The following is a 14,295-nucleotide window of genomic DNA, read 5'->3' on the forward strand; positions in this document are numbered from 1 at the left end:
TGTGTGTGTGTGTGTGTGTGTGTGTGTGTGTGTGTGTGTGTGTGTGTGTGTGTGTGTGTGTGTGTGTGTGTGTTTACGCATGCTAGTTTTCTAACATGTAAAGACGATTGTCTGTCTATACATGTACATTTTAGGACTTTTTCTATACACTTAATATTAATGATAATTCATGATAACATAATATTATTTATTATTATTATTATTAATAATATTAGTAGTAGTAGTAGTAGTAGCAGTAGTAGTAGCAGTAGTAGTAGCAGCAGTAGTAGTAGTTGTAGTAGTAGTATTTCTATTAGATTATTATTAATATACCTAATGTTTTACTTTGGTAAGTATAATTTCTACATTTTTGGACATTGAACTCCACCAAATGTAACCCTTCTCTCTATTATTTGTCTTTCATTGTGCACACATACAAACTAATGGGAATCAATTCTCACTGAACACAAAGCCATTTATTTGAAGGAAAACCCACACTTGATAAATTATTTAAAGCAATTGGGATTACAATATGTTATCAAATCAGAGCAAACAAAGGCTTCTCTCTCTCTCTCTCTGCGTTCTCTGTGCTGTTGGCACGAGAGGAGTTGTGTACTAGCCAGTCTTCAGAGCCAGGGAGAGTCTGATGCTAAATAAAGAGAGATTCCCCGCAAACTGCTTACGATTCCAGAATAATTGGTAAGTTCCACGTAGACGTACATAGACGCTGTTATTCAAATACAGTCTTTGTTGGCCTTGTTTACAGGAATGTTATTGGGTCATTGACTGAGTGGACTGTTCCTTTCCTTTGGCTTTTCTTACTTTTCTTGCTTTCTCTCACTTTCTTTTTCTCTCTCCTTCTGTTGTTCGATTCCCTACTTATGAATGCACTTTCTTTCACAATACATTTTTTTCTCCAGTCTCAGGCAGTGTTCCTGAAGTTACTTGTTGTTGCATGCAGAGTCAGTCTACTGGAGTCCTTTTTTTTGTTCAATGATGAAGCGGGAAAGATTGTAGAGAAATAATGATAAGAAAATGTTGATTTGAACTCAATTTGGTTTGATTTATGATTCTGTAATGCAATCGTAATTCAGTTTAATACAACTAATATGTGTAAAAAAAAAAAAAAAAAACATTATTCACAAACAAACCATTATGAATGTGTCTCCAAAACTTTAAGCAGCTGGCGCTTTAATATTTGTTTTTGTTGTGTGCGTTTAAGACATTTTTAAATGTTTAATTCATTTACACGGAAGAACATCTAATCAATAATAATACAAATAGTTGTTAAAAAAAAGTAATTGTAGTGAAAAGTTATAGCATTTTACAGTTGGCCATTTTAATCAGTTTACATATAAATACTACAACTTGTAGCCTCTACTATAAAAAATAACGACACATGTAAGTACACATATATATTTTATTCATACCTTTAACCTGTTCCACAAAACGTAAAAACGTATGTGTTTGCTAACATTATCACAACATGAAGTACATGCACACACCCCTGCACAACGGCACACTAGTAGATAACTTGTGGTGTACAGAGAGCATGTATCTAAGATGAGGAGTGTGTTGAGAGAGAGGTGGGTGGTTGAGCGGGTAAAAGAACAGTTCACATTTCTCCCCTTCTCCTCCTCCTCCTCCTCTCCAGCTGGAGCCAATATGATACTGACGTGGTTAATTGTGGGCTGGTAAAGATGAAGGAAGGAGGAGGGTGCATAATGTCACCCATCCTGTCATCATCCTTAAACCCAAACCATGCCACCCTCGGCAGCAGCTACAGCACAGGTGGGCACACCTCCGCGGTGGCAGGGCATGGTAGTTGGTGGGCGGGCAAGCGGGTCACACGGGGCACATGGGGCTCGGGTGGAAGCCAGGCAGGAAGTGAAAAGTGAAAGCCGCAGGGTGAAGGAGTAGCGGGGGCGTACGGTGTCGGCCATGTTGTGTCAGACAGAGTGAGAGAGAGAGAGAGAGAGAGAGAGACGAGGGGAAATTACGCTCAGGCAGTCAGGAAGTCACCTCACACATCTCATGGGACTGGCACAGACACAGTCCCAATTACGCTAACCCCACAAACAAAGGAAGAAGTTCTGCCACATCGGGGACAGATAGATCTCACCCCTTTCCTTTCCCTCCCCATCCGTGCCTGCCCAGCACCAACCCAGCGAGACACCAACCCCCCACAATCCTGCCATCAGATAAGAGGCACTCAAACGCACCGCAGACCCTCTGGAAGCGCAAGGTGTCACTTATGAAAGCCTCGCTCCCTGCTGAATATGCTAACGTGGATGAAAGGATGGCAAAACATGGGGTTCATACGCAACTCGCTGATTTCTTCGTCTTTTTCTTCCTCTGCTTCTTGCCTCCGCTCCTCTTTTATTTCATTTCAAGTGCAGCTGTCTCCTCGGTGGGCTTCTAGGCCCAAACAGAGCCATTCCACAATGGAAGAGGCGTCAATTCGACGTCTATTCCACGTTGGTTCCGCGTGATTTCACTGAAATCACGTGGAAACGACGTTGATTCAACCAGTGTGTGCCCAGTGGGCTGTATCGGCAGAGGAAGATATTTCTGACCCAGACGTGGCTCAGCTGTATTCTACACGTACGCCTCGGCTCAATCAAACGCACATTGCTGAAAGCTGTGGCACATGGACATTCTTTTTCCATGTGTCCAACAACGGAAATACATTTTTGCTCTCAAGCTAAATCTGCTGTTTCAGCTTAATCTCAATTGGAAAAACTTAAATGAATACCAAACAAATTAGGCTACTCTTACTTGCATGCTCAACCTTTGCTCTCACAAGAGCCAAGCCATAAATGCGTTTCGTGTAATCATCACGTTGAGCATGTCACACATTCAGAAGTGAAATTGGAGGCAGGCCTCAACACGTACACTTCCTGGTGTACCTGGTGTGTCACTACGGCAATATGGATAAGAATGTTTCTATACACATTGTCTGTTGTCGGCGCAATGTGGATAAATTAGCAAACCAACTTTAGGTGTCACTCTGAGGGATCGTCACTCTATACCCATTAGAATACAGCAGCGTCGTACAGCTGATCCTCCCTTCCATTCCCCTGCCTGTCTTCCTTTATCCCCATTCCACCATCCATCTGTCACTCTGCACATTTTTCTTCGTGTTTTTAGGTATGTTTTCTCCCCCTTCCTTCCTCCTTCCTTCGTACGACAGTCTCAACAACAAACAAGCCGAACCTCCCCTCTTTCTCCCCTTTGAAGGAAACCTATAACGTTACAGCGTGTGCTTAACACGTTTCTAATGAGGAGCCGTTGTTGGGCTGGGAGACGTAGGTAGATTAGTCATTGTATAACTGCTAGGGAGATCACATTCTCACAGGTACACCATGCATCATGCCAGACTCCCCAGACATCCCTGTCCCTGTCCCTGCCCGCATACCAGCAACAAAAAATGAAAAAGCTCTTTATAATTCACAATGACTGATTAGAATAGTTTTGCTGATGTCATAAAAAAGCATGCTCTGGTTGGCTGCCCTGTAAAGAAACAATGCTGAAACAAGTTGAGGAGGAAGAAGGAATGTATAGTTTTGGAGCTCCATAGTTCATAGATTACAGTTTGACAGATGGCATTGTTTTAAAATAACCTTCTTCCTTTTTTTTCTTCGTACATACTGTCAACCTCTTATCCTTCCTGTGTCAGAGCTGGGGGAAGAGGGGGAACTTCAGTGTTACTTTAGCGTTGCTTACAGCACTGTGATACTAAGAAAAAAATAAATCAAATAAAAACATGTCAGTATTCGCACCATCTCAAATGGCACCCTATTCCCTATATAGTGCACTACATTTGACCCATTTTATGAAAGGACATAGGTGGAACGGGGTACCATTTGGGACACGGCAGGATTTCCCTCCTTCATCCTCCTTCGGTATCTCATTAAAGAGTGGCTTTTGATCTTCAGCGCTGCCTTGTCCACCACGGGGTCAGTCTCTGTACAGGAACGAACAGCCCCGTCTCTCTCTCTCTCTCTACTCCCCGTACAGACTGATTGCATAGTGTGATCTCTAGTGAAGATAAAAGTGAACATGGAGGAGATGGTTGAAGTATGTCTTAATTGCGATGGGAAACTGTCGTAATTTTCCACCCCTGCAGCAAATACATGAAATGGCTTATTCCACACCTCATCATCCAATGAAGAGCTAAAGGCTTAGTTTCAGGGCTGACACGGATTGGATGATAGATTCACTCGGATTAAATCCAGCTGTCAGATAATCTGAGTTATTTCTATTTCTTTGGGTTTGTTTTGGTGGGTTTGTTTTTGTGGTTGCTTCTTTATTTAACCATCAATTATTGATTTGGTTGAACAATGATTGTAATTTGATTATAACATATTGTAAATGAATTATTCTGGGCTAGTCACAAAATTTTATAATATTATATTGGTTGTAGAGACGATAGCATTGACACTCGTAGCGATCATAGTCAAGCACCCATATTTGGAGGTTCCATCATGTAGTTTCAATACTTCCTGTTATAAATGATTGAAATCTAGGAGAAGACATTTTAGCGCCTGCCTGTGATAATCACAGATTATAATATGCTATATAATAAACTGCTTTCTTACAATTTAGAAAAAAGTGTGCATCAATGTATTAATTTCACGTGCTCAAACAAAAATATGAAAGCCACCCCTCCCCTTGACATTACATTTCACTTGCAACTGCATATTCACAGATAAAGTGTGTTGTTCTTTTTCTCTCTCTTGTCTGCACTCAAACCTGAGAGAATATTACATACAAATGAGACCAATGACCTATAAAATGAGGTATGGCTACCCCCAGTCTCCACCTATGGCAGATCACTCTCAGCACTGTCCAAACTGACACACATTCTTAATTTGATTGGCATATTCTATTTATTACCATGCAACTGGCTCTTTGCCGTTATTTGCTTTCAGATTATCCAATAAGAAATGAGCAGCAGCACCGGTGCCATGTTGCATGATGTCACTGATGCAGATTGAACACCGAAAATACCGTTTAGCATGCCTACCTGACCGGGGTTAGAAGAGATCAACTAGAAGGGAAGATGTGGGTAAGAAACCATTTGAGAGAAGGTGTATCCTTTGGGTTTTCCCTGGTTGTCAGCTAATTTGGTTAATGTGAGTCGTAGATGGTGGGAGATGTTGGGGGATAGTGGGCACAGTAACACTGATACAGAGCTGTCTGGTCCCTGTAGGTTGGATACCATTGGACTGTAGCCTCACAGGCCTTCACTATAACACCACCTTCTCCTTTGGAAAACAGGAGGTATAGGATATAGCAAATTTGAGGTTAAATATAGACTGAATGTTAAGTAAAATAGTAGCCAAATAATCTTTAATTTTCACTCACACCTTGGAGGTGGAGGTGTGTTGAGTCATAGACCAGTAGGATCTACAGTACCAAACACCCCCCGAAGTCCTCCATCCAACACATGTACCTGATCAACAGCACATTCTAGAAACTGAACCTCAAGAAGAAGAAGTGGAAGAAGAACAAGAAGAAGAAGAGGAAGAAGACAAGAAGATGAACAAGAAGAAGAACAAGAACAAGAAGGAGAAGAGGAAGAAGAAGAACAAGAAGAAGAAGAGGAAGAAGAAGAGGAAGAAGAAGAGGAGGAAGAAGAAGAAGAAGAAGAAGAAGAAGAAGAAGAAGAAGAAGAAGAAGAAGAGGAAGAAGAGGAAGAAGAACAAGAAGAAGAAGAGGGAGAAGAACAACAAGAAGAAGAGAAAGAAGAACAAGAAGAACAAGAAGAGGAGGAGGAAGAAGAAGAAGAGGAAGAAGAACAAGAAGAGGAACAAGAAGAACAAGAAGTACAAGAAAAAGAAGAACAAGAAGAAGAGGAAGAAGAGGAAGATGAAGATAAAGAAGAAGAAGAAGAAGAAGAAGAAGAAGAAGAAGAAGAAGAAGAAGAAGAAGAAGAAGAAGAAGAAGAAGAAGAAAGTCAGTCATATCAGAAAGAGATCAACAACATTTAGCGGAGGCGCCTTCCGTCTTCGCTCCTGCTGCATTCTAATCAACGTCTGGAAGCTCTAATTTATGAAATGTAATTCTGCCCTCCACTGGTATGAAAAAGGTGCACACACACACACACTCAGGAGCACACACAAATATCCTGCTCTCGGAGACTTACCGTGGAGGAAAACAAAGTGTTTTTTCAGTGCTGCTAAATTAGAAGATTTTAACAACTTTTTGTGCAGGTGGGTTAAAGTAAACCACAAATAACTGTTATTTATTTGTTGTTGATTATATTTCGAACACTTTACTGCCAAACATTATACCATGTTTAACTGCAAGATTAAGACTAGAAGCACATATAGCTACAGTATGTTGTAAAAAAAACATTTATTCCTCTACTTAAGTGGGTTTCATACATATCAGCTAAAGTGTGTAACTTTCATCTCCTTTACGTGTAACTATAATTGTTGTTTGCAAAATAACTTAATCTTAACAATAAGTTGAAACAATTCTGTATTCCTTGTTTTGAGTTTCATTCTTGACATTTTGTTACAGTACGTACTGTGCAGCCGAAATGTTTTATACACATAAACAAACAATTTGACTGCATACAAACAAACAGAACAAGTTCATACGACATAAAATCATTTGTCATCGTTGGTGTGTGTGTGTGTGTGTGTGTGTGTGTGTGTGTGTGTGTGTGTGTGTGTGTGTGTGTGTGTGTGTGTGTGTGTGTGTGTGTGTGTGTGTGTGTGTGTGTGTGTGTGTGTGTGTGTGTGTGTGTGTGTGTGTGTGTGTGTGTGTGTGTGCATGTCTGTGTCTGCGTGTTTTTGTCTCTACATTATGTGGGTCCCACCTCGCTTGGCTCCTGTTTGAAAGCCCAACCCGGCGTAGGGCGCAGGGAGGGAGGGAGCAGGGTAGAACTCTGGGGGATATGACATCACTGCTCCCCAGGGCACAACCAGGGCCATTGTCACCCCAGGTGTTGCCAGGGGCGATGGGCCTACTCTTCAGAGAGGACAGACCCAGTACAAACAGCCACGCCCCCCACCCACCCAAAAACCTATCCCCCTACCCTTTATCCCCCTACCCCTCACCCCTCTACCCCAGTCTCTCTACACTCCCTTTGAGTGCCGTCAAGTAAATGCTACTCCTGAAAACTCCTCTCCCAGTCCTTCTGTCACAAGGTGCCACACAGCCAATGGGTTCTGATTGGCATGTGTCTGTCTGAGGATTTAAAAACACAATAGGGCATGAAAGGAAATAGTTCCATCGGGTTGGGTATACATACAAGAATATGTACTATTTCCTTAGCTCAGCATTGTCCTGAGTTTCTGGGGGGAAACAAACTAAATAAGTTACATCAATTGCATTCGAGCAAAACGTAGAGATGATTGTAATCAGAACACCCCCTCCCCCCTCCATTCTCCCCATTCCAACCTGGAATTCATTCGAGCAAATGTATAATTTGAGCTCTCCTACTGTGCTAGTGGGATTATTGGTTTGTTGGGGACTCCTGCAGAAAAACTCATTTAATGTGGGTGGTAAAAAACTGCAGGTAATTACTAGTGAAGGGGCACCTTTGCTAACCCGAGTACATTGTAACAAAGACACCTGCATCTCCTGCAGAAAGAGTGCATCTCGAAGCCTTTGTCATTTTTAATCTAATGCTCCCGCTGTGAGGGCTGGGCTAGCTACAGCGCTAGCTGCAATCACAGGCATCTGCAGAGAGAGAGAGAGATCATTGCTACAGTAGAGCCAAACACTGGCCACCACATCTTCAGAGTTTCTCTCTTCTGCCCTTTATACTTGAGGAAAAAACAGGGAACGGTGATTTATGCAATCAACTTTTATTTGTCTGTTTTTAAGTTCATCATAACTATTTATTCTACAAGTGTCCACCACTATCTCATAAAAAGAAATATTTAAAAAAAATACAAAACAATAAATATGAAAAGAAAGTTGCCCTGACCTGATTAATGAATGAATACATCATAGATGATTCTGTTCTCAATGGAGGCAGACTAATCTACCATCCAGAAAGGTGAGGACTTTTTGAACACAGAGATTTCCTCCTCAGTAGGAGGTCAAGACCAACCGACAAACATCTGCCACAGTAGCGGAAAAGTCTGGTGCATGGGCGCATTTCAAAATCCATGCAAATGTACGAAGTAGCAAAGGCTGAGTTTCTGCGTAGGCAAGCACTCCCAGCAAGCCCACTCACTCCCTCTATCCCTCTATCCCTCAAATCTTTTGTTTGTTCGGAAGTTACACATATAGACAGTTACTATCAGAAGCCAACGTGAGATGAGGACTTGAAGGGAGAGTAAAGGGAGGGAAGAAGGGAGGGAAAAAAGCTAAAAGCGTTTCAAGCTATTGCTGAAACAATCCAATTACGATGCCTATCAAACTCAGCTTCACAGGTTAGAGCTCCTAATTGCCTGACAAAAATTGACACTTCAGTCGCAACACTGTAATATAATAGAAGGCCAAATTAAATTTGATCGAGGGGCAGAAAACGACGCTATCACTCAGCGGCGCAGAAAAGAGGAGATCAACTAGCATGATATAATGGATCAAAAATGAAAATGATTCATTAACCGCGTTGGGTTTTCCAATAACGGATATGACACAGTTCAGACGTCTTCGGAAAAACACTATTAATTAAGGAATGATAGATCTAACAAGGCATGGAGTCTGGAGAAGTCTCTTTCCTTCTCTGTCGCTCTCTTTCTCACTCGGTCCCTCTCTCTTTCGCTACACCATCTTTTTCTTTCTCTTCCCCCTCTTTCTTTCTTTCTTTCCTTCCCTCTCCCTCTCTCTCTCCTTTGTTATCACTTTCTTCCTCTAGCTCTCCCCTCCACTGCTCTGTTTAGGTGAAGGACAGAGAGTCTCTCAAGATGAAGTCGGCTCGAGTTGGGTCAGACCAGGTCAGGCTCTCTGGCAGTGGCACCACACAGCTCTCTGCCTCCTGGCCACTTCTCCTCCACCACTCCACACAGCCTGTCCTTAGCCTTCTGATTGGCTAAGCACTACATTCCTTTCATCCCGTGACCCCTGGCTAACCCTGGATTCCGAAACTGATCTGGTCACTCCCCCCGGCAGATGACTCGGGAGGTGGGAGCAGACGGACAGTTGCCTTGACGCGGCACAGTGCGCCGTTCCTCCCCTCCCCTGTGAGGATGATCAGGAGTAAACCAGGAAGCTGTTTCATCCCTTTCTCCACTCCTCTAATTGGGTCAAAGCCTTCCTCCTCTCCTTATTGATGTGCAAATTAACAGAGTGTCAAGGGAGGCCCGCGCCACGCGTCACTCTCAGGCATATTACAGAACACCTCGGGTCCTTGGAAGAAAGTCATCAGTGTGTGACCTGTATCTGGATGATTTGGGAGTCTGTGTAATATGAGTGATCGTGGGGGGAAAGGGAGGAGAAGGGAGGAGGTTGAAAGATTGTAGAAGGTGGTTGGTTCAGGGCCCAGTCAGAGGACCTGGCTGTCTGTCTCAACTCCTGAGATAATTCTTCAGATGAAAGCCTGCAGCCATACGTGTCGCCCCTACCTAATTAACCATGTCTCCTACTGGAAATACGAAAGTAATGCGTTGTGAAACTGATGTGTGTGTGTGTAACATTAAATAATGCAGACGCGGGATTAGTGATATGTACATGTTAGGGTGGCTACCTTGGAGATATGTAAATACTGACCCTCACCCATTCTCTCCAAAGTAATATGAAGGGGGGGGAGTCAAATGGATGGTCTGATCTTCATAACCGTTGTTCATCTGCTGAGCACGTGAGAAATGTAAATGTTGTAACGAGCCACATAAAGTCCTGCTAGCAGCATCTTTATCGGTCCCACTTCCTGTTTGTTTACTCCACAAAAAACTTTCCATGTGAAATCATACAAACTGCAAGCCGCTGTCACAATCATAGAAGCTAAATAATGTGTTTTCATCGAAGGTAAAAATGTGTTTGCTATGTAATTACCATGTAAATGCACAGTTTTAGCGACGCTCAAATGTAACGTCGGACTCCTCGGTGGTGTCGTCTCAGCGTGATGCTCATCATGTGTTTGTGGTCTATCACCCAACTATTGTCCTTAAAACAATTGACCAAAAAACAATAGAGTACAGAGAATGGAGGGGCCCAGTCACTCAGTAACCCAGTGCAAGGGATCATTGAAAGTTAGTGCTGCCCTATAGTCTTATAATTGGGTATCGATGGCCAGTGATTCCCTCCATTTCATCTCCTTCCACATGGGCGAGCCTCTGGAACTCCCAGACAATCTAATTGGAACCCCCGCTGAGCAGGTAGGGCCATGGAACAAGAGGGGAGAGAGGGTGAGATGGGAGAGAGGGGAATGGGAGAGAGTTTAATCATTGACTCCTTCTACCCATCCTGTCTCAATTGGACAAACTTCCCAGGACAACGAGAGAGAGAGAGAGAGAAGTGTACATTTGATCTGGTGTATGAACTGCTGAAATCAGTTCAAGCCGACTGAACTTTTTCTGAAAAAAAAAAAAAAAAAAAAAACATCCACTTACAACAACATGCCATGCAAAACATGTCTCAATGTATTCCCAGAAATCTGTTTCCACCCTCCACAGTACTACATTCGATGCTTCGCAGGTCTGCCCTTAAGCCCAGGTCACAGTTCACCAGTTGTAACACAGAATACATTCCTCACCACACATTTCACAATACCTTAGGCCTGATAGGAGAGTTATCCAGTCAGTCATTCTATTCTTCAGTTTAGACCTCTGGTCATACAGCAGCCATCTGGACAGGCTAGTCTGGGCAAGCCATCATGGGTCAACCCCAATTCCTTCCCTTTACTCCATCTCTTATTTTTTTGCATTAGTTACAACTGAATTGTGATCAATGACCTAGAGCCGTTGGCATCCCCCACCTAACCCCATCCTATCCTCCTCTCTCTCCATCCTCTCCTCCTCCTCTCTCTCCATCCTCTCCTCCTCCTCTATCTCCCTCCTCTCCTCCTCCTCCTCTCTCTCCATCCTCTCCTTCTCCTCTCCTCCTCCTCTCTCTCCATCCTCTCCTCCTCCTCTCCTCCTCCTCTCTCTCCATCCTCTCCTCCTCTCTCTCCCTCCTCTCCTCCTCCTCTCTCTCCATCCTCTCCTCCTCCTCTCTCTCCATCCTCTCCTCCTCTATAGCGTTTGGCCGAGTGTGGTGGACTCTGAGAGAACAGGTGGACATAAGCCAGAGGAGACATGGAGAGCCAGCCCAATCCCAGCCAGGAGAAACATGCCAGGGCCAGCCAGACAGCGGTTGTGTCCCAAACGGCACCCTTTTCACTTTATAGTGCACTTCTTTTGACCAGGGCCCATAGGGCTCTGGTCAAAAATAGTTCACTTTAAAGTGGTTAGGGTGACATTTGAGACTCAGCCAGAGCCAGCTTGGCCACAAACAGGGGTCAGGCAGGGCCAGGCGTCACATAAATCAACCTGACGTGTTCACCCAGGCCTGCCCACGCCCTGTGCCAGGGCCTACCCGCGGCCTGCACCCGTGCCCACCCCGCACCCACCAGGCCCACACCCCACTGGCTCCTGGGCTATTTCCATGCCTGGTTCAGGGGTGGATTTGGAACGGGTCAGCTGATCGGGTTCCAGGGCCCCGGTCAGAAAGTCTTCAGGTGCCTTCTGCCTTTACAATCTCCCTTGCCAAGGAGTGTGGAGGGAGGCTGGTCCTAACACAAAAGCAGACTGAACAGAGAGATAGAGTGTGTTATTGTTTGAGTGGGTCTCAGAGGTATTTTGATGACCGTGTGTATTTGAATGGCAACGTGGACCTAGCTAAGAATTGTTAATAAACTGCTCAGCTAGGAGAGCGGAGTATTTTTAAGATGATATTCGTCTGTCCTTTACAAGACAATTCTGTATTAAGGATAACTGCGTAGCATCGCCATATAGACATTCAAGCAATAATCTTCTCATCTGTCCAAACATAGCTAATTAATTAGCCTGTTAATTTCTGTTTCAGATAGCCATGTGCAACTGATAACGATAACCTTAAATCAGTTTGTTTGTTTAGCGATCACTTTGCTACGGGCTTTTGAGGATGCAATGTGCCATTATTCAATTAACGGAGCAATCTCCTTTTGATAAATGGAATTGTATTTGATGTAGTTACGTATAGATTTTTTAGCGGTTGTGTGGCTAAATGATGTACATTATGATTATATGAATATTTCCCGAGAAGTGTTTAATTGCTATTTACTACCCAATGTGGTTTTGTAGCATTGCCGTAACTGAGGTGAGGAACGGTGAACAGTTATTTCCTCAAAATGGATTAAATCAGGAAACAGTGTGCTCTCCTTCCAAACCTTGTCACATAATAATGTCATAATTCCTAAAGGACCTTTTATCTATTTTAGAAGTTATCTTAGGGAAGTTTTCATTAATGCCTTTTCCATTTTATTCAAAAATTCATTATGTTTCACTAATCTCCAGAGTGGATAAAAAAGACTTAAATCCTTAATAAAAATCATTTTCACCAAGTGTCTATGAAACGTGCACTTGTTAAATTTACACTCCATGCCAATAAACTATTGATATCTTACTTCTTCAAAGTTGCTCTGGCACCTGGGACTGTTGGGGAAAATAGAAAGAATTCCTAGAAAGAAAAAAAAAGAAAGAGGGGCAAATTAAATTGCCGTCTTCAACTCTTCTGTTTAGGATTAAAAGTGAATTCTAATTTGCGTTCGGAGTCCCAGACCATTGCATCATGGCGCAGTTGTCTGTGAAGAGATGATAGAACACTCAATGCACTGGTTTTCTTAATTGGAATAGCAGTCCTAGACATATTGCTGAGATTATCCGTCCCACAGAACAAACTCACAGCAACAGAGGGAACTTTGTTTTCCTCAACAGGTCTGACACTTCTCGACATTTCCACTTGAAAGTAGTGTATCATTTCTCACCAACTTTTAGCTGTACTCCATTGTGTCCTTCAGAAAGCAGCCACTCAGACAGTGTAGGAAAGAGAACGGCACAAATTAAACAAACTCAGAACTGGCCAATGATACTGTATCCTATGTCAAAATCTGCTTTATACACACAGGCAGAAAGAGTGTGTGTGTGTCTGCATGCATGTATGAATATATGTGTGTGTCTCGCTCTCTCTCTCTCTCTCTCTGTGTGTTTGCGTGCAGCAGTGTGTGTCTGTGAGATGTGGGGGTGGGGGTGTAGATGTGAGATTAGCTGGAGGGCATTCAATTCCACGCCACTGACCTTACTCTGGCCTCTGCGCTCGCGGCCCCATGCCATTAGTGCGCCGGAGAGGCTTTTAAACGAAATCTAATCTCGTCTGCATCTGATCTGTCCACTTCAGAGCGCTGGAAGCCCTGGTTTAACAGCACACATCCTCACTGCCTGTATCCTGTTCTACATGCGTTCAATACCCCCCCACCCACACACACAGACACACACACAGACACACACACACACACACACACACACACACACACACACACACACACACACACACACACACACACACACACACACACACACACACACACACACACACACACACACAGAGAGAGAGACCCACACACACACACACACACACACACACACACACACACACACACACACACACACACACACACACACACACACACACACACACACACACACACACACACACACACACACACACACACACACACACACACACACACAGAGAGAGAGAGAGACCCACACAGACACACACTCACACATGCACAGACAGGTGAACATTCACGCACGCACACACACACAAACACACACACACACCCTACGCGCCCCTCCACATCCACAATAGAGCCATCTCTGTAACCAACCCCCAGCAACAGGTAGTGCCTGGCGGCTGTAATTTCATTCAGAGCAGCTATAGCCAGCCCCCTCCCCTCTCCCCTCCATGCAGTACCCTAGTGGCTTGCTGCTCGATCTTTATATTGTATTCTATCACTTTTTTAGGAGAGGAAGGGAGAAGGGGTATTGCTTGCACATTAGCCTATGTTGCCCTGAACCATCAGTATCTGAAACACATCTTTAAATAGATATCTGAACTCTACATAACACAATACATTGGTTGTACGTGTAAAAAAAAAAAAAACATTTGTCATGTTCATGAAGAATTGGAAGGATGCCGTTAATCCTTATACAGCGAGGACCAACTATACCTGACGACTCTATCTAGATGAAGTTGAACCCTACTTAGGTATTAGAGGCTACTTCCAGCTACAGTATAACAATGAAACGATACACAAAAAACACTACACAGCTAACTTCCAAAACAAGTACTCCGACAACAAAATAACATTTGCATAATACATCTCCATCA

At 43.5% G+C, this 14,295-nt stretch overlaps 1 protein-coding gene across 3 annotated transcripts; it reads left to right on the forward strand.

Annotated features, from left to right (window-relative positions):
• Positions 1 to 358: 358 nt before the first annotated feature.
• On the forward strand, positions 359 to 12,455 carry LOC127913638 (glutamic acid-rich protein-like). 3 transcript variants are annotated; one of them, XR_008086293.1, is made up of 2 exons: positions 359 to 5,050; positions 11,124 to 12,455. XR_008086293.1 is itself a non-coding variant. In XM_052486458.1 (2 exons), exon 2 carries the CDS (start codon positions 5,524 to 5,526, stop codon positions 6,031 to 6,033), a length of 510 nt encoding a protein of 169 aa, XP_052342418.1. In that variant the 5' UTR covers positions 379 to 5,050; positions 5,195 to 5,523; the 3' UTR covers positions 6,034 to 6,569. The 3 variants fall into 3 exon arrangements, 2 of the variants coding, with proteins under 2 accessions (XP_052342418.1, XP_052342419.1); XM_052486458.1 differs by lacking the exon at positions 11,124 to 12,455 and adding an exon at positions 5,195 to 6,569 and having other exon boundaries at positions 379 to 5,050; XM_052486459.1 differs by lacking the exon at positions 11,124 to 12,455 and having other exon boundaries at positions 379 to 678; positions 4,914 to 6,569.
• The last annotated feature ends 1,840 nt before the right edge of the window (positions 12,456 to 14,295 follow it).

This window comes from Oncorhynchus keta, chromosome 29, assembly GCF_023373465.1.
Source record: "Oncorhynchus keta strain PuntledgeMale-10-30-2019 chromosome 29, Oket_V2, whole genome shotgun sequence".
NCBI classification, from domain to species: Eukaryota; Metazoa; Chordata; class Actinopteri; order Salmoniformes; family Salmonidae; genus Oncorhynchus; species Oncorhynchus keta.

What these genes read in the sequence shown, in the direction of transcription:
- LOC127913638 (XM_052486458.1), top strand. Translation starts at nt 5,524, where the DNA reads ATGAACAAGAAGAAGAACAAGAACAAGAAGGAGAAGAGGAAGAAGAAG.